The following is a 20,423-nucleotide window of genomic DNA, read 5'->3' as shown; positions in this document are numbered from 1 at the left end:
TATTTTTTAGTAATAGATAAAAATTAAGAAATAAGTTATTTTAAGATGTTGATAAAAACTGACATCTTTTTACCTGTAGTTAAAATATAATTGTGATAAATGGATTATTTCCCATATATAGACACAGATTGCCTTTCAGGATAAAAAATTATGTAGATCTAATTGCTAATGTTTTATGTTTTTTAAGATTTTTATTGAAGGATGGCCAATTGTGGCTCTGCGCTCCTCAGGCAAAACAAATATGGAAATGCTTAGCAGAGAACGCAGTTTACCTTTGTGATCGTGAAGCCTGTTTTAAGTGGTATTCCAAGTTGATGGGTGATGAACCAGACTTGGATCCTGATATTAATAAGGACTTCTTTGAAAGCAATGTACTTCAGCTTGATCCTTCTCTACTGACTGAAAATGGAATGAAATGTTTTGAGCGATTCTTCAAAGCTGTGAATTGTCGAGAAGGAAAACTAGTAGCAAAAAGGAGAGCATATATGATGGATGATTTGGAATTAATAGGATTAGACTACCTTTGGAGGGTAAGTGAAAAGTAGGAACTTTGTAAGCAGTGTATCTGATGTAGTTTTTCAAATAGGTAAGAAATCACATTTGTACAAATGAATTATATGTATGTATGCTGCTCTGATGCTTGTCGCAGGAGGTAGTGATAGTTCATCTTTATCTTACTTTTCTCCCTCCCTCCCCCTCCCCCTCCTTCTGCGACTGATGTTCCTTTTGTCTTGGCTTAGAATCTGTCTGTCCCAGATGTGTTTAGAAGTGAATGCACTGACCATACAGATCTTTCATGCCCCTCCATGAAAGTTATTTTCTTCCCTTTTTTAATTTAAAGTAGACCTCTTTCTTCTTCAGCATTAATTTTAGCTTACCCATTTAATGCTAAAATAGAGGACAGAAAAAAAGACTTTATTTAGAAAGGATTATGAATGTTCACTTTATCAGCACTGTTTAACTTGTGATATTTTTAGATACCTGAGTAAAATATTATCTACTTAAGGCTAATTTTTCCACTAATTTTTCCACCTTTCCACCTTTATAGTATTTTTATATATATATATATATATATATTTTTTTTTTAGTTGAGATATAATTGACATACAAGACTACATTAGTTTCAGGTATACAGCATAATGATTTGATGTGTACGTATTGCAAAATGATCACAATAAGTCTAGTTAACATCTGTCACTACACAGTTACATTTTTTTTTCTTGTAATGAGAACTTTTAAGATTTACTCGAGAATTTCCTGGTGGTCCAGTGGTTAGGACTCGGTGCTTTCACTGCTGTGGCCTGGGTTCAATCCCTGGTTGGGGAACTAAGATCCCAAAAGCTGTGAGGCTTGGCCGAAAAAAAAATTTACTCTCTTACCATTCACGCTTTCAAATATGCAGTTACAGTATTATTACCTATAGTCACTGTGCTCTGCATTACATCCCCAGGACTTACTTATTTTATAACTGGAAGTTTGTACCTTTTGAACCCGTTCACCATATGGCAACCATTAATCTGTTCTCTGTATCTATGAGTTCATTTTTTTGTTTGTGTTTTTTATTTTTTTAGATTGCACATATAAGTGAGATCACACAGTACTTATCTCTCTCCGTCTGACTTATTAGCACTTAGCATAATGCCCTCAAGTTCCATCCATGTTGTTCTAATATAGTATTAATATATTATTCCTATCTTTAAAAATCTGATCACAGCAGTTTATATTGTTTTCTGGATATGAAATATTTTTCTGCAGACAGACCAAGTTGTTTACTTTGGTATTTGAGTATTCAGACTTTAAGTACGTGGTTTTCAACATTTTTAAACAGCAGAGACCCTTTTTAAAAGTCAAAATTTAGATAATACTCCAAAATGTAAAACTAGTTGAAGTGAGAAAGGAAAGCGTGATTTTTGCTTGTGACTCAGTCTCCCTATGCTTCACTCCCTTCCCCCTCCCAAGCCTATTATAGGGTTCATCCCTAAAACTCGTCATCACTCCTAGAGTTCTCTACATAGTTTGAAAACCACTGATATGATTAGATGAGTGATGAAGATCTATACAAATGGGGTAGGGGTGGGTAGCCTTTTATGGTAAGCTGTATTTCATATAATCTTTGTTTCCTTTAATTAATTTGAATTCCTTCCTTAATATCTCACTGCTTGGTTACCAGGGTGTTGAATTGCAGGGTTAAATAATACTAATGACAGCATATTTTATTCTTAGTAAAATGTGTCTTTCTTTCTTAACTTGATTTATTCAAAGACTTGAGTTTTGCATTTGTTATATTTTTGGTCTGTTTTCTCACTTTAATTTTACTTGATTATCAAAGTCGATGTTCCCTTTTAAATTATTGAATGCTGTATTAAAAATAACGGAAGGTATGGTTAGAATGGAAATGCCCAACTAAAATATTTCTTGAAAGGTATTTACACTTGAATCTTTTTGAACCTAGGTGGTGATTCAGAGTAATGATGATATTGCCAGCAGAGCTATAGATCTCCTTAAAGAGATATACACGAACCTTGGTCCAAGGCTACAGGTCAATCAGGTGAGGATTGACATGTATTAAAACTTACACGAATTTGAATTCTGATTGAAGAACTGTTGCTAATAAGAATTTTTTTCTTTACTTCAAGATTAACTAGAAATTGTTTTTGTTTCAATTCGTATTATAAAAACATACCTAAAATATTTAGTCTACATTTCTCTCCTACAAAACGCTGTCTAAATGAGTTTCATCTTGATATAATTATCTTGAAGTGATTATTTTGAGTATAGTTATGGTAGGAGATTTCGGCCGAATTTCTTTCCATTCTGACACCTAATCCTGAAGTTCATGTTTTATGTATCTAGTTTATGCTTGTTAACTTAAATAATGTTAGCTTCCTTTGACAAAACATAGTGTGTGTTTGTTATTGTTGTTTCTATTTTATTGATGTATAGTAGATTTTACAATGTTGTGTTAATTTCTACTGCACAGCTAAGTGATTCAGTTATATATACATTCTTTGTTTATTTTCTTTTCCATTATGGTTTATCAGAGTACCTTGAATATAGTTACCTGTGCTATACAGTAGGACCTTGTTTTTATCCATTCTGTATATAGTAGTTTGCATGTGCTAATCCCAAACTCCCAATCCATCCCTCCCCCACCTTCTCTCCCCCTTGGCAGCCACAAGTCTGTTCTCAAACATATTTTATTATCAATTATCAATATAGATTCTCTCGTTAAATAGGATCATGGTTAAATGAGATCTACCTTTAAATTGTTGCCATCTTTAATTAGATTAATGTTTTATTAATATATATGAAACACTATATACATATAAAACTTGAACTGTCTTTATTTGGCCCATTATTTGTAGGTGGTAATCCATGAAGACTTCATTCAGTCTTGCTTTGATCGCTTGAAAGCCTCCTATGACACACTGTGTGTTTTGGATGGTGACAAAGACAGTATTAATTGTGCAAGACAGGAAGCTGTTCGAATGGTTCGAGTATTAACTGTGTTACGGGAGTATATAAATGAATGTGACAGTGATTATCATGAGGAAAGAACAATTCTACCTATGTCAAGGTTTGTGAATAACTGATGTACAAGTGCTACTTCTTAATTATTTGACATTTTCCTAGCCATTTGATTTTAAAAAGTGATGATGTACAGGAAGAAGGAGAGAGGAAATTTTTCATTTTTTGAAAACGTTAGTGTCTTGCTTTAAAACAGTATTTGTATCTTACAGAATTTTTTTTTTTTTTAATAGTAGGCCTTTTTTGTTTTGTTTTCAGGATCTGTTTTTTGCTTGTTTTTGTTTAGGGCATTCTCAATTAAATCTAGTTCTTTTTTTTTTTTTTTAAACTTAATGGCTTTCTTTTTTTGGCTGCGTTGGGTCTTCGTTGCTGTGCGTGGGCTTTCTCTAGTTGTGGTGAGCGGGGGCTGCTCTTCGTTGCGGTGCGTGGGCTTCTTACTGCAGTGGCTTCTCTTGTTGCGGAGCACGGGCTCTAGGCATGCAGGCTTCAGTAGTTGTGGCTCGTGGGCTCTAGAGCACAGGCTCAGTAGTTGTGGTGCACGGGCTTAGTTGCTCCGCAGCATGTGGGATCTTCCCAGACCAGGGCTCGAACCCGTATCCCCTACAATGGCAAGCAGATTCTTAACCACTGTGCCACCAGGGAAGCCCTCTAGTTTCTTCTTTTTATTCTGGTTGGTCTTTTTTTGTTTGTTTGGGAGTTTTTTTGCCATTGACTTTGTTACCTGTTAAGTGTTGCCAGGGGTATTTTGCCGTTGAAGTGCTTTGATGCCATTCATTTCCACTGTTAAAAATAATAGTATAGTCTGGTTGCAGAGTAATTGGAGAGAACTCTTAAAAGCTGCTTTGACAGATAGCCAGTATAGCAAGAGATATTTGAAAATGGTCTACTAACATTTCTCTCTTTTTTTTCTTCCAGTTTTATTGAGATATAATTGACATACAGCCTTTATAAGTTTATAATAATTTGTCTTGGTACATCATGAAATGATTACCACAATAAGTTTAGTGAACATCCATCATCTCATATAAATACAAAAGAAAGAAAAAGGAAAAAATACTTTTCCCTTGTGACAAGAACTCAGGATTTATTCTCTTACCAGCTTTCATATATAACATAGAGCAGTGTTTATTAATCATGTTGAGCATTACATCTCTAATACTCAGTTATCTTATAACTGGAAGTTTGTACCTTTTAACTGCCTTCATCCAATTCTCCCTCCCCCGTCCCGCCCCCCCAGCCCGATAATCACAAATCTGATCTCTTTTTCTGTGAGTTTGTTTGATTTTGAAGTATAATTGACCTACAACACTATGTTAGTTCCTGGTACACAACATAGTGCCTGAATATTTCCTTACATTACAAAATGATCACCATGATTAGTTACCACCTGTCATCCCATGACTCATTTATTTTCTAACTGGAAGTTTGTACCTCTTAAAATTTCCCTTACCTAATTCACTCATCTTCGGGTCTATTAACGTTTCTCTTAAGATTTCACCATTTAGTGTACTCAAATAATATGTATAATTTAGAGATATTTATAGAATGTGAGCCATTAGTATTTGAGTTCTCTTTTTAACCATGAAATTATTAAAATTGCTCCTTGAATATGTTTTTTTTGTATCTTACCTGCAGGAAGATAATATGCCAACATAAATATCATTTTGGGGATGACTTGACATTAGTTGGGCTTTTATAGCATTAAAAATAAATGAAATGTTACTCATGTCTGTTGTAATGTCTTATAACTAGATACCTGTAAACTATAGGTCCAAGAGTAACAACAGTGAAATATGATTGTTGTGTTTTGAAGATTACTATAATATTTGTAGTTAAAAGGAGCAGTAAATATTTTCAAGTTCCTAAAAATAATGTGTCTTTAACTCACTTTCTCTTGTTTAGTAAGAAAATATTCAATTTTAAATTGCTAGCTTTATTTTCTTTGCAAGAAGATTTGAAAATCTGCTGAATATGATGATGGTTTCCCTTTTTTTCCCCCCAGAGCTTTCCGTGGTAAACACCTTTCTTTTATAGTTCGATTTCCAAACCAGGGCAGACAGGTTGATGACTTGGACGTATGGTCTCATACAAATGATACAATCGGTTCAGTACGACGATGTATTCTCAATCGTATCAAAGCCAATGTAGCTCATACAAAAATTGAGCTCTTTGTAGGTGGTGAACTGATAGATCCTGCAGATGATAGAAAGTTGATTGGACAGTTAAACTTAAAGGATAAATCGGTAAGTATCTATAATTACCAAACTTTTCAAGAAAAGCAAACTGGGGACTTCCATTTTTGTAGTCAGCATTTCACTCAGTAAATGTTAATGGAGCATCTGTTATGTGTGAGGCTCTGTATTTTCTGTATTAGGTGTTTGAATTATAATACTAAATAAGACAGGTATTATGGTACCTATAATATAGTAGAGGAAAAGATTTCTGAAAACAAAACTATTTAAGTGGTTATGTTAGACAACAGTTATAAATTATATTTCTAAAAATATAATGTGTAGTTTTTTGTTTTTTGTTGGTATGTCACTAACTTCTGTTTTGTGTATTTTTCCTTGTCTTTGGTACTAACATAGTATATCATTTTCAGCTAATTACAGCCAAACTTACACAAATAAGTTCCAATATGCCTTCAAGCCCTGATAGTTCTTCTGATTCCTCAACTGGATCTCCTGGAAACCATGGTAATCATTACAGTGATGGTCCCAATCCAGAAGTGGAAAGCTGTTTGCCCGGGGTGGTGAGTAGATAGTTTTGAGCTATTGTATGCAAGGCATTTTGCTAGGTTATTTAAGAATAAAGTATACAGAATAGTTCATTTTTCTTGAACTTACAATTTAATGTGGCAGAATATCAAATAACTGTACATTTAACCATAACTTGAGAATGGATCCCTTTGAAAGGTGATTGTAACCTGGTTGAAATTTAAAACCACATTTTGTATAGATATAGTGTTGTTGTATTTACATAAAACTAGCCCGTTATACAACTTAATTACAACTGTTGAGTTTATTGAGCAAAATAACCACTGTATTTTGTATTTGTACCACAAAAATGAATTCTTCAGAACTGTTTCTGTAGGAAAATATCTGCAGTCTTTCTTAGATTGTCAGTAACATATCTTGTTTCTAAAGAAAGTGATTCCTTCCTTCCTTACCTCCCCACAAAAATTTTAATGGCTACAATAATACCAGCCACTCCAGTGTCAGAAGGATTGGCTTTCTACAACAGTTGCATTAGGAATTTAACTGTTGGTGGGCATGGCAGCTGTTTGTTTATACAGAGTCTGACTTGTATGTACAAGAGGAATAGTTTAACAAAACAGTAAAAAAGCTGTCACACACAAAGTACAGGAGGTGGCTTGGATAATGTATTCAGTCTACATTAGGAAGGATTTCTAAAAGTGAGATGATGGGGTAGGCAGACCATTTCAGGATAGAAATGACATAAGCAAAACTATGGAGATAAACCAACACATTTATTTGGGGACTCTTCTTTTGGGGAGGTGTAATTTACAGGTAAATATTTTATGTATTTTGTATTCTAGATAATGTCACTGCATCCCAGATACATCTCTTTCCTTTGGCAAGTTGCAGACTTGGGTAGCAGCCTAAATATGCCACCTCTTAGAGATGGAGCAAGAGTACTTATGAAACTTATGCCACCAGGTAAGAAATTTCTTTTTAAATGATAATGTTGATAAAGTACATGTTGGACAGTAAAGGGGTATGTTAGCAAATTCTCTTCCTAGATGGAAAATAACAGGAGTTGGCAAACTATAGCTCACTGGCTACATCCAACCCACTGTGTGTTTTTGGTACAGCCCAAGAGTTAAGGATGGTTTTTACAATTTCTAATTGCTGAAGAAAAAATCAAAAGAATAATATTTTGTGACTTATGAAAATTATATGAAATTTAAATTTTGGTGTCCATAAACAAAGTTTTATTGGTGTACAAGCCATGCCCATTCATGTACACGCTGTCTTAGCTGCTTTTGTCTTAGCACAGCAGCAGTTGTGGCAGAGACCATATGGCCTGCAAAGCCTTAAGTATTTACTATCTGACCCTTACAGAAAAAATTTTCTGGCCCCTGGACTGTGTTTTGGGTCATGTGTCATCTATAGCATTGTTCCTTTTTTATTCCTGGGAAACAACCACTTTCAATTGGTAGCTCTTATTCTTATCTATGTCTATACTATCTGTAAATAATACCCTCATACAACTGTTTGTCAGTTTTAGATACCTACTGATTTTCTGTTGTGTAAATGAAAACTTAACTCTTACTTCCACATTCTTCCAATTTTTTCTTTTCTTTTTTTTGCCACACCATGTGGCAAGTGGGATCTTACTTCCCCAACCAGGGATCAAGCCTGCAGCCCCTGCAGTGGAAGCGTGGAGTCTTAACAACTGGGCTGCCAGGGAAGTCCCTCTTCCAGTTTTTTTTTTTTTTTTTTGCGGTAAGCAGGCCTCTCTCACTGTTGTGGCCTCTCCTGTTGTGGAGCACAGGCTCCGGACACGCAGGCTCAGCGGCCATGGCTCACGGGCCCAGCCGCTCCGCGGCATGTGGGATCTTCCCGGACCGGGGCACGAACCCATGTCCCCTGCATCGGCAGGCGGACTCTCAACCACTGTGCCACCAGGGAAGCCCCAGTTATTTCTTAAATTCATATTCAGCATTTGTTTTTTCAAGAGTGTGTGAAAAGTAGTTTGCTGGATTAATGGCAACTTTTTTTTCAGGGTTTAATAATTTCCCCTTTTTATTTTCTTGATTTTCTATACACCTATTACTAATTCTTTCCACATATTCTCTAGTAACCTCTCAAAATAATTTTCCATTATTATGTGTATTATATAATCTGTCGGCTCCACTGTTGTCCTGGAACTTTTCGTCTGCCTCCTCTCATCTGGTTGTTCGCTACACAGCTACCATTTGGGGACTTCTTTCTTCAGCTTTCCTATGGTGGATCCCTGTTCACTGGCTCCTATGTCTTGAGCCTTTCTTGAGGGGCTCTGTCATTTTGCTGAAGCACACCCTCCTGCACTTATTTCAGAAAGGGTACGTGGGAGGTGGTTTTGTTATTCGTTTCTGAAACATTGCTAATCTGAATGCTTAACCTTCACATTTGATTAGTAGTTTGGGTATTGAATTCTAGCTTGAAAATTTACTCAACTGTCTAGCTGGTAATGTTGCTTGTGTGAAGACCAAAGCTCTCCTGAGTTCTATTCCTTTGCCTTTTTTTTTTTAATAGTTACATATGCTTTTTTTTTTAACATCTTTATTGGAGTATAATTGCTCTACAATGGTGTGTTAGTTTCTGCTTTATAACAAAGTGAATCAGCTATACATATACATATATTCCCATATCTCCTCCCTCTTGCATCTCCCTCCCACCCTCCCTATCCCACCCCTCTAGGTGGTCACAAAGCACTGAGCTGATCTCCCTGTGCCATGTGGCTGCTTCCCACTAGCTATCTATTTTACATCTGGTACTGTATATATGTCCATGCCACTCTCTCACTTCATCCCAGCTTACCCTTCCCCCTCCCTGTGTCCTCAAGTCCATTCTCTACATCTACGTCTTTATTCCTGTCCTGCCCCTAGGTTCTTCAGAGCCATTTTTTTAGATTCCATATATATGTGTTAGCATACAGTATTTGTTTTTCTCTTTCTGACTTACTTCAGTCTATATGACAGACTCTAGGTCCATCCACCTCACTACAAATAACTGTTTCATTTCTTTCTATGGCTGAGTAAGATTCCATTGCATATTTGTGCCACATCTTCTTTATCCATTCATCTGTCGATGGACACTTAGGTTACTTCCATGTCCTGGCTATTGTAAATAGATCTGCAATGAACATAGTGGTACATGACTCTTTTTGAATTATGGTTTTCTCAGGGTATATGCCCAGTAGTAGGATTGCTGGATGGTATGGTACTTCTATTTTTAGTTTTTTAAGGAACCTCCATACTGCTCTCCATAGTGGCTATATCAGTTTACATTCCCACCAACAGTGCAAGATATTCCTTTGCTTTTGATCTTTGTTTCTGGAAGTTTTGGTTTTATCATTGAGTTTAGAACTTTCCTGATGAAATGCCTTGCTTGGTATAGGTCTGCTTTGTGATGGTTTTTCAGTGGGCCTGGAGATTCCTAATTTGTGAGAGATTTCTGTTCTTTCTTTGCTAATTTACTTCTCCGTGTTTTGCTTTTTGTGGATCTTTGAGATGTCTTTGACTGTGGTGTTGAATCTACTAAATCTGATTTTCTTGCCTTTCCTTTCTCCTCTCATTAATTTTATTCCAGCTTTGGGTGGTATCCTTAACTTTTTCCAGCTCTTCTGTTGACTTTTTGTCCCCAGATATTCTAGTGTTAAATTTTCAAGACCTTCCTCCAAGTGATCCTTTTCCGTAGGATTTTTTCATGAGCACATTTCAGTGTTTCTACTCTAATATATGTGTTTTCCTCTAAAACTTAACATTCTACAAAGTTATGCACTAAAAATAACAGAGCTTGTGGAAAGAGAGAATTCAATCAGATCATTCAATCCTATACAACTTAAAAAATTTTTTTAATGTTTTTTTGGAAACATTTACAACCTTACAGAAAAGTTTGAAGTACAATTTGAGGACTTCAAGAACCATTTGAGAGTAATTTGCTGCTGGTCTGATGTCCCATCATCCTTAAATACTTTATTGTGTATTTCCAACAGGCAAGGATATTGGCATACTACTATAAAGTAGAGCTTTGCCTTCTCCCCTATTAATTATGTGTTATCACTGTTTACTCATGGATTCTTATTTTATCTATTGGGTTATAGCCATTATAGTCATTATTTATTTTGATGCTCAGTTGTCCCAGGTATGGTCAGTGGATATGTACCCAACTCTCTTTTTTACATAAACCCAGTGCTTTTTTTAATATAGCTTCATCATCCTTTGAGTACTTCTTTCTGGCATAAGATATTTAAAGTTCATCTAGTACTTTCTCTATTCCAGCCCTAGAATCAGACATTTCTCCTTTTAGTGAGGGAAGATATTTAGAAACCAGAATGTGAGGGCTAAATTGTGCTCATTACTACTGGGGTGTTCTTGTGGTCTAGGCATTTTCATTGGACTTAGGAAGTAATACACACTTAAACACACACACACGTATGTAAACACATTTATATCAAAAAAAACATGGGTTCATACTGGTACTAATCCAGCTTTTTAGTCTTTTGCATTCCATATTTGTATCTATTCTCTACATTAGTGAGATATCTGCTTCCCAGCTTCATCAGTCTATTGGGGAGGGAGGTAGAGTAGAAATTTGCCTCTTAGGCAGATTTCAGGCACTCTGTTTTTAAGTCTTTGATTCATCTGTACCATCTCAATTATGTTCTGTTTTCATGTCCTTAACTTTTCCAGGACTTGGTGGAGTGCTGATTTATAGGTACCCTCTCCCTCTTTCTCTTACCCTCCAAGAAGCACTTCTTGGGTTCAGCTAAGCCAGCTATCTTCCATCCCCTCTACACCTTCAGTAATTTGCTGACATCTCTAATGTTCCTTCAGCTTTTAACTTCTTTATCCTTCTGAGTTTATGTATTTTATATTAATTTATTCTCATTTTAGTGGGGTTTATGGATGCATTGCTGACAAATGCAGTTCAATAATTGGCCCAGATAATTTTTTAAACTGTTGTGTTTACATTATCTCCTTTTTCTAAAGTAGACACGTCTGACCTTTCCCATCCGATCTCACTTTCTGAGTCATGTGGTACAGAATCGATTTAGATGTTAATTAGATTCTTAAATAAGGCTTTTCTTTTTTTTTCTAATTGAGTTTTTATTTGCTCTGTTAAGAAGGCTTTTCTTAATGATTTAATTCGATCCTTATCTGTTGTGTAGTTTAGAATTTGTATTGTTTTACTTACTAGTATCTGAGTAACAGCTGTTGTTGCTTTATGTACACAGATTCAACATTTGAAAAGGAAATCCCATCTCATAATCCCTGACCTTGTGATTTGAGCATAGTGCCACTAGATGGCGAGAGGGAGCTCTTGCCGAGCAGCTCAAGCAGGAAGCTTACGGGGGCGCTTTTATCTTATTTTATATAATCGAAGTATAGTACCTAAATTTGAACTAGCCAGCTTTGAAAATGCCAGTAATGATTGTATGACAGTAGACAAATCATAGGCTTTGGACTCAAATGGACTTGAGTTCAAGTCCTGCTTCTTCAAGTTGCTACTCCATGGCCTTAAACATGAGTTTTCTTAGTTTCTCAGAGCTTCCTTATCTGTAAAACTGAGCTACTAATAACTATTTCATAGAATTGCATGGATTAAATGGGGTCATGTATGGAAAACCCCTAGCCTAGTGACGGGTATTTAATCACTATTCAACAAATGTTAACCTACTCTTTGTCACTGTGGTTGTTACACACATGGGTGCGCACATTCTTCTTTAAGATAGGAAGCAGGAGCTCTAAGAAAAGGAAGTAGTTATAAATTCTGTTTCTAACATTTGGGTAATCATTTAGTGTTTGTGCACACGTGCACATATTTTAAAAGGAGGAAAAAACAAGATGGAATTAGAAGCTTTTTTATTAGTCATTGACTTTACTTTTGTTTATTCTGAATCTTTGCCTAAAGTCCAGTGCCTCCAGTATGATTTGCTGTTAAACTTAGAACTTCTACAGTAGTCTCTGTAGGTAATTTAAACTCTTGTAATTTAAACTCCTCAGGAGTTCTTGTGACCTTTACACGCATCAGGAAAACAGGTTCTTGCTTGATACAGAGAAATTAAAATGTATATGGCTTTACTAAGCGGAATGAGTTGCTTTTCCTCTTCAGAGCTTCCTTTTTCCCAGGAGTTTGGTCTAACTCATATCTTAAAATATGGCAAAATCTGTTATGAGCATTTCACACTTGTTAACTCATTTAAACCTCACAACATTCCTAGGGAATTACTATTTTTACTTCTATTTTAAAGATGGGGAAACTGAGGCACCGAGAGATTGTTCCTTTTGACCAGAGACACACAGCTTAAAGGCAGTTCTAAGATAATGCATGCAGTTGGGCTCCAAAGTTTGTACTATTAACCTGTGTGTTACTGCTCAACGTTTTCTAGACTTTCTTATACTGTGTTGCTATAATCATTTAATTGATTAGGCTTATTAGGTATCTCTTCAAAAAACTAGAAAGAAATAAACTAAAATCCAGGATTTATGGGCAGTTTAAATTTGTTGTCTCTATTTTCCATATTTTGTTAAATGAGCATGTGCATAATCGAGGACCTAAGATTATTTAGGTTCATGAATGCTAAAACTGGAATGGCCACTAGTGATCATTTGGTTCAGATCCCTCAAATGAATAAACTATAATCCAACAACATTAAATGATTTGCTTAAAATTCAGTGCTTCCTTTTCTTAGAGCTCTTGTTTCTTTTCTCCTATTCCCTTTGCCCTCCCTCCTTCGCTCAGAATTTTTTTTTTTGCGGTATGCGGGCCTCTCACTGCTGTGGCCTCTCCCGTTGCCGGAGCACAGGCTCCGGACGCGCAGGTTCAGCGGCCATGACCCACGGGCCCAGCCGTTCCACGGCATGTGGGATCTTCCCGGACCGGGGCACGAACCCGTGTCCCCTACATTGGCAGGCGGACTCTCAACCACTGCGCCACCAGGGAAGCCCCGCTCAGAATATTTTTAAACTAAGCAAGATATTTTCAGATACAGCATATGAATTGGTTTCTTTTTAGAGAGTAACTTGGATCTTTATTGTTTAAAAAAAAAAATGAGAAAACCTAAATACCCAGTGTTAGAGATTAAACTAGTGTACTGGCAACAGGACTTGTCATTTTAATCATCAATATAAAATGATATAGGGGATGGGTATTCAATGACAGGAGAAGATATTCACAAATGTTTTATTATTAAAACTGAATATTTCATTTAGTTATATGTCACTCTCCCTTCGGAATAGGGAAAGCCAACAATTTTAACACAAATTGAAGTTTTTTTGATATTTCCAGGCCTGTAAAAATTAGCTTACCCTAAGGAAATTATAGTAATTTTCAGTTATCTTTATTCTTCAAGAAAAGCTTTTACTTAAAAAGAAAATCTTATTTATCGAGTGGTATTTTAATCATAGGGCATTTACCTTGGAAATAATTTGATTATTGAAGTACTTTCTGAAGTAAGTTTGAGTGTTTGGTAGCTAATAATGGGATTGTTTCTTTTTTACTGTATCTTTTTAGTGTGATTTAAATGAAACTCATCTTTTAATATTATCCAAAAAATCTTCTTACTTGATGTGCACATTAGGCACTGTTCCCTTTTTTTTAATGTTTGCTTTTTAAGGTTCAGTTTCCAAGGATACCAGTAAGCTTCTTTCATTGTAACAAACCAGTTAATACAGGGGTCCCCAAGCCACGGACTGCTACCGATCTGTGGTCTGTTAGGAACCTGGCCGCACAGCAGGGGGTGAGCAGCAGGCCGGACCAGTGAGCAAAGGAAGCTTCATCTGTATTCACAGCCGCTCCTCATCACTCTCATTACTGCCTGAGCTCTGCTTCCTGTCAGATCAGCGGCAGCTAGATTCTCATAGGAGCCCGAACTCTACAGTAAACTGCACATGCGAGGGATCTAGGGTTGAACGCTTCTTAGGAGAATCTAATGCCTGATGATCTGAGGTGGAGCTGAGGCAGTGATGTTAGTGCTGTGGGGAGCGGCTGCAAACACAGATTATCATTAGCAGAGAGGTTTGACTGCACAGAGACCATAATAAATCAATTGCTTGCAGACTCATATCAAAACCCTATCAGTGAGTGACAAGTGAAAACAAGCTCAGGGCTCCCACTGATTCTGCATTATGGTGAGTTGTATAATTATTTCATTATATGTTACAATGTAATAATAATAGAAATAAAGTGCACAATGAGTGTAATGCGCTTGAATCATCCCAAAACCATCCCCCCCACCCCGGTCTGTGGAAAAATTGTCTTCCACGAAACTGGTGCCTGGTGCCAAAAAGGCTGGGGACTGTTGAGTTAATACACAGTGTCATGGAAGCTAACATAAGTTGGAAGGAAGAGCTTGTCATATTTCTGGTTTTTTATTTTCAATAAGAACTACTTCCTTTTGAAGTGTGTTGTAGTTTTTTGGTCTCTAGTGCCTGAGGAAGACATGTTGATTTGAGGTCTCTGTGTAGGAGGAGACTGCTTCCTTCGTGTTTGGGTTGAGTGATTAAAGAGCCCTGGTTGATTGGGACTTTTTTTTTTTTTAAACCAATCCAGATCTGGTTATGTCTTGTGAAGTTTGAGCCTGTAACTCAGCTGAATTGATTCTTATTCCATACTAAAGTAGTCTTCGGAATATCAAAAGTAAAATACTATGAATGCATGAATTATGTTTTATTTTAGACTATGTATCTTTTTTTTCTTACAGATAGCACAACAATAGAAAAATTAAGAGCTATTTGTTTAGACCACGCCAAACTTGGAGAAAGCAGCCTTAGTCCATCTCTTGACTCGCTTTTCTTTGGTCCTTCAGCCTCGCAAGTGCTGTACCTAACAGAGGTTGGTTTTTACTTTTTGAATTTATTCCATGTTCTTGAAATTTGACCTTTTATATGATAATGTGAAGAACATGGATAAAATTGTAATGAAATGTTTTTGAAAGAATTTCAAAATATGGGAAAATTTTAAACCAGTGATGATGAGGAAAATAAGAAATTATCTTAAAACCTTTTAATACAGTTCTTCTACTTTTTTCCAGGTAGTCTATGCCTTGTTAATGCCTGCTGGTGCACCTCTGGCTGATGATTCCTCTGATTTTCAATTTCACTTCTTGAAAAGTGGTGGCCTACCCCTTGTCCTGAGTATGCTAACCAGAAATAACTTCCTACCAAATGCAGATATGGAAACTCGAAGGGGTGCCTACCTCAATGCTCTTAAAATAGCCAAGCTGTTGCTAACTGCCATTGGCTATGGCCACGTACGAGCTGTGGCGGAAGCTTGTCAGCCAGGTGTGGAAGGCGTGAATCCCATGGCGTCGGTAATACAGACTTTTTAAAAATCTTTTTGTAATAATAGATGGCAACTTTTAAAGTTAAACTTCTTAGAAACTCTTAAGAGTTGCTTATAGAGTTCAGAGTTGATTCAGAATGTTTTCAGTTCCTTTCCAGTGGTTCCTCATTTTAATTGTTTCCTTCTATTGAATTATATTTGTATTAAAATTACAAATGCTTTTCACTGACTCTACTCTGAGAGGGCAGTTCTTCCCTGTTCCCTTAAATCCTGTTTGACTTTTAATTTTTTTTTTTGACGTGTAGTTGACTTACAATATTATATTAGTTTCAGGTGTGCAACAAAGTGATTTGATATTTTTATAGCTTATACTCCATATTGTTATTATAAAATATTGGCTATATTCACTGTGTTGTACCTTACATCCTTTTTTTTTTTAAATTTGTTTATTTATTTATTTTTGGCTGTGTTGGGTCTTTGTTGCTGCGCGTGGACTTTCTCTAGTTGCCGCGAGTGGGGGCTACTCTGTGTTGCGGTGCGCGGGCTTCTTGTTGCAGAGCACGGGCTCTAGGTGCACGGGCTTCAGTAGTTGTGGCTCACAGGCTCTAGAGCGCAGGCTTAGTAGTTGTGGTGCACGGGCTTAGTGGTTCCACAGCATGTGGGATCTTCCCGGACCAGGACTCAAACCCGTGTCCCCTGCATTGGTAGGCGGATTCTTAACCACTGTGCCACCAGGGAAGTCCCCACCTTACATCCTTATAGCTCACTTATTTTATACCTAGTAGTTTGTACCTTTTAATCCCCTTCACCTATTTTGCCTCTCTCCCCTCTGGTAACCACTAGTTTGTTTTCTGTATCTGTGGTTCTGTTCCTGTTTAGTTATATTTGTTTGTTTTATTTTTTAGATTCCATGTATACATGAAAATATACAGTATTTGTCTTTTCTTTGTCGGACTTATTTCATTCTTTTTATGGCTGAATAATATAATATTCCATTGTATACACACACACCACATCTTTTTTATCCATTTATCTGTTGATGAACACTTACATTGCTTCCATATCTTGGCTGTTGTGAATAATGCTGCTGTGAACACTGAGGTGCATATATCTTTTCAAATTAGTGTTTTCATGTTCTTCAGATATATACCCAGGACTGGAATTGCTGGATCATTGTTTGCAGATGATCATGGTACTATTCTATACGTATAGAACCCTAAAGACTCCACCAAAAAACCATTAGAACTAATAAGTGAATTCAGTAAAGCTGCAGGACACAAGATTGATATACAGAACTCTGTTGCATTTCTATACACTAATAATGAGCTATCAGGGAAATGAAGGAAGCAATCACATCCAAAAAAAAAACACCTAGCAATAAATTTAACCAAGGAAGTGAAAGACCTATACTCTGAAAACTATAAACGTTGATAAAAGGAAATTGTAATACAATACAAAGAAATGGAAAGTTATCCTGTGTTCATGGATTGGAAGAGTTAATGTTAAAATGTTCATACCCAATGCAATGTATAGATTTAATTCAATCGCTATCAAAACTTGTGACATTTTTCACAGAACTAGAACAAATAATCCTAAAATTTGTATGGAACCGCTAAAAACCCCAAATAGTCTTTCAATTATTCTATTTTATTTTTCGGCCTCACTGCACTGCTTGAGGGATCCTAGTTCCCCAACCAGGGATTGAACCCAGGCCCTCGGCAATGAAAGCGCGGAGTCCTAACCACTGGACCACCAGGGAATTCCTTCCTTCATTTATTTTAAACGTACTAAAAACTCCATGTGAATCTCTTCCTAGCTTGTATTTGGCATATATATATATATACACATACATACACATACACACACAGACACACACACACACACAGGTGGTAATAAAAAAGATGTACAGTTGACCCTTGTACAACACAGGTTTGAATTGCTCGAGTCTGCTTATACATGGATTTTTCAATAAGTACTACAGTACTACATGATCCTAAATTGATTGGAACCACAGATACCCAGGGCCGACTGTAAAGTTATGTGCAGATTTTCGACTCCTAGAATGTCTGTCCTCTTAACCCCCATGCCGTTCAAGGATGAACTGTAGTTGATTTAGCCTGTTGCCAGCCTCTCTTCCCACCTTGACAGTCTTAACCTCCAATTCTGAACTTATTTTGACTCTTGTTTTTACCTTGATCCGTTTTACCAAAGGTTCTCAAGACATGCCAGAATTCAATACCTATTTATGAGAAGTCAAACTACACATTTGACTTGTTTTATATGCATCATAAGTGGTGGTTTACTAAGTTACCAATAGAAGATAAAAGCTTCAAGAATATAGATTTTCTATTTTAAGAATGAATGGCTTAGGCCTTGAGATTAGAATATTGATTAGATATGTGATACTATAATAATCACATATAATTGAGATAATAGCATTTATAATTGTTTTAGGTGTGATGATGATACTGTGGTTATGTTTAAAAGGAAGACCCCCGGGGCTTCCCTGGTGGCACAGTGGTTGACAGTCCACCTGCCGATGCGGGGGACACGGGTTCGTGCCCCGGTCCGGGAGGATCCCACGTGCCGCGGAGCGGCTGGGCCCATGAACCATGGCCGCTGGGCCTGCGCGTCCGGAGCCTGTGCGCCGCAGCGGGAGAGGCCGCAGCGGTGGGAGGCCTGCGTACGGGGGGGGGGGGGGGAAGGAAGAGCCCCCTCTTTTAAAAAAAAAATGTTGAAGTATTTACAGATGAAATTTTATTTAGGATTTGCTTCAAAATAATCCTGGGGTGGGGCCTGGATGGAAAGTGAGGGGAGTGGTTAGACAAAGTAATCTTGGTCCTTTGTTCATAATTGTTGAAGCTGGGCGGTGGGTACATGTGCATTCATAATCCTTTTCTCTCCATTTTCATTAAAAAGGGTAATGAAAAAAAGTGGCCCAAGTCTTAAATTGTTTTGCATTAAAGGTACCACGCTTACTCAGATTTTTTAAAAGTGGTGTTCTTCTTAAGATAAAAACAGATTATTATCATAATCCCTGACAGGAGCTTAATGAAGAACACAAAATATAAATGCTCCCCTCTTTCACTTTTCTCTTTTATTCAGAAAATGTGCCACTGTGTATACAGAGGTACATAATAGCCTCTAATCTCAAGGAGCTCACAGTCAATAGGGCGCTAAAGGCAAAAATTAGTAAAAACAGACTTGTCTTAAATACTGTTGTAGAAATACTTACAATATGGAGAAGAGTTAGGACTTGAAAGGCAGTCAGAATTGCCTGGCTAATAACAACTTAAAAGTAATCTTGGGCTTCCCTGGTGGCGCAGTGGTTGAGAGTCTGCCTGCCGATGCAGGGGACACGGGTTCGTGCCCCGGTCTGGGAGGATCCCACATGCCGCGGAGCGGCTGGGCCCGTGAACCATGGCTGCTGAGCCTGCGCGTCCGGAGCCTGTGCTCCGCAACGGGAGAGGCCACAACAGTGAGAGGCCCACGTACCACAAAAAAAAAAAAAAAAAAAAGTAATCTTTTTTCTTTATGGGCTTAAAAATTTGGTCTGGTACCTTTTATACATTAGTATTTTTATTCTGTTATTGATATTCCTTAATTTTTCTTTTCTCAAAAGAGTTTGATGATCAGGGTGAATGGGGAGCAGGGTCTGCCCAGGAGCATGCATGTGAAGTACTTTACTGAGTTTCTAGATAGGACTGCAGTTTATCACTCACCTCTGCAAGTTGTGCTGAATGCAGATGTAGATACACAAGTTGGATTAATCTAGAATGGGGGTTTGCAGAGGAATATGTGGCACTCCACTACACAAGAAAAAGAGGAAGCCCACATTGTTGGCAATGCACAGAACTTTTTGTGTAAGTCACACGGGTTCTACAGTGTACTGAATATATACAGAAGGGAGGTCATCCTGAGGGAGTGATGATGAGTGAGGAGCAAATGATTGGATTTGATTATGTATGCAGTATTAAAGTAAAATATTTATCTTTTTTCAGGTCAACCAAGTTACTCATGATCAAGCAGTGGTGCTACAAAGTGCCCTTCAGAGCATTCCTAATCCGTCATCTGAATGCATGCTTAGAAATGTGTCAATTCGTCTTGCTCAGCAAATATCTGATGAGGTTAGTATTGAATTTGTAAGGCTGGAATTCTGGAAGGTTCGTTTCTTTCACTTTTGACCCTCTCTTTATGTAGAAATAACCCTTATCACATTTGGGGGCTTAATTTTCCTAGGCCCACTCACTTTAATCACTGACTCAGTCTAGATAAAGTTCCCTTAACATGAATTTTACCTAATGATAATATTAGTGCTTTCTGGTTTTAATCACCTTTATGTACAATGAACAGCATCCTTTTAAAGCATATAATTAAGTGAAATTTGACAAATACATATTTGTGTCACACGTCCACCATAGTCGAGACACAGAATGTCTCCATCACTCTTTCCATATGCCCCTTTGAAGTCTCTTCTTCTTCCCTGTCTACCCCTGGCCTCAGATAACCCCTGATCTTTTGTTACTATATAGTAGTTTTCATTTTCTAGAATTTTACACAAGTGGAATCATACAGTGTGTGTTCTTTTATGTCTGGCTTCTTTCACTCAGAATAATGACTTTGAGAATTCTCTGTGTGGTGTGGACCATTAGTCCATTCCTTTTTATTGCTGAGTAATATCCCATTATGAATATTCCACATTGTGTTTATCCATATACTTGGAAAAGGACATTCTCTTTCTTAGCTGTGAATAAAGCTTCTGTGAACATTCTGTACAAGTGTTTGTGTGGACCTAAGTTTTTATTTCTCTTGGGTAAAAAACTAGGAGTGGAATGGTTTGATCACCTCTGTAGTCTTTTTAAGGTTCTTCTGAAAGTTAGT

At 37.0% G+C, this 20,423-nt stretch overlaps 1 protein-coding gene across 2 annotated transcripts in view; it reads left to right on the top strand.

The window, feature by feature from the left end:
• The window catches only part of USP9X (ubiquitin specific peptidase 9 X-linked), a 126,982-nt gene that overhangs the window by 66,449 nt on the left and 40,110 nt on the right, over positions 1-20,423 (top strand). For both annotated transcript variants that reach the window (XM_030834942.2, XM_030834941.2), the window contains exons 16-24: positions 188-530; positions 2,453-2,548; positions 3,366-3,577; positions 5,531-5,771; positions 6,131-6,280; positions 7,088-7,208; positions 14,962-15,092; positions 15,292-15,570; positions 19,544-19,669. In XM_030834942.2, the coding sequence (XP_030690802.1) occupies positions 188-530; positions 2,453-2,548; positions 3,366-3,577; positions 5,531-5,771; positions 6,131-6,280; positions 7,088-7,208; positions 14,962-15,092; positions 15,292-15,570; positions 19,544-19,669 (1,699 nt within the window). The remainder of the gene's footprint in view (positions 1-187; positions 531-2,452; positions 2,549-3,365; positions 3,578-5,530; positions 5,772-6,130; positions 6,281-7,087; positions 7,209-14,961; positions 15,093-15,291; positions 15,571-19,543; positions 19,670-20,423) is intronic.

Source organism: Globicephala melas, chromosome X (genome assembly GCF_963455315.2).
Source record: "Globicephala melas chromosome X, mGloMel1.2, whole genome shotgun sequence".
Taxonomy (NCBI): Eukaryota; Metazoa; Chordata; class Mammalia; order Artiodactyla; family Delphinidae; genus Globicephala; species Globicephala melas.
The sequence above is the reverse complement of the archived record's forward strand: the minus strand, read 5'-3'. Positions and strand labels throughout refer to the sequence as shown.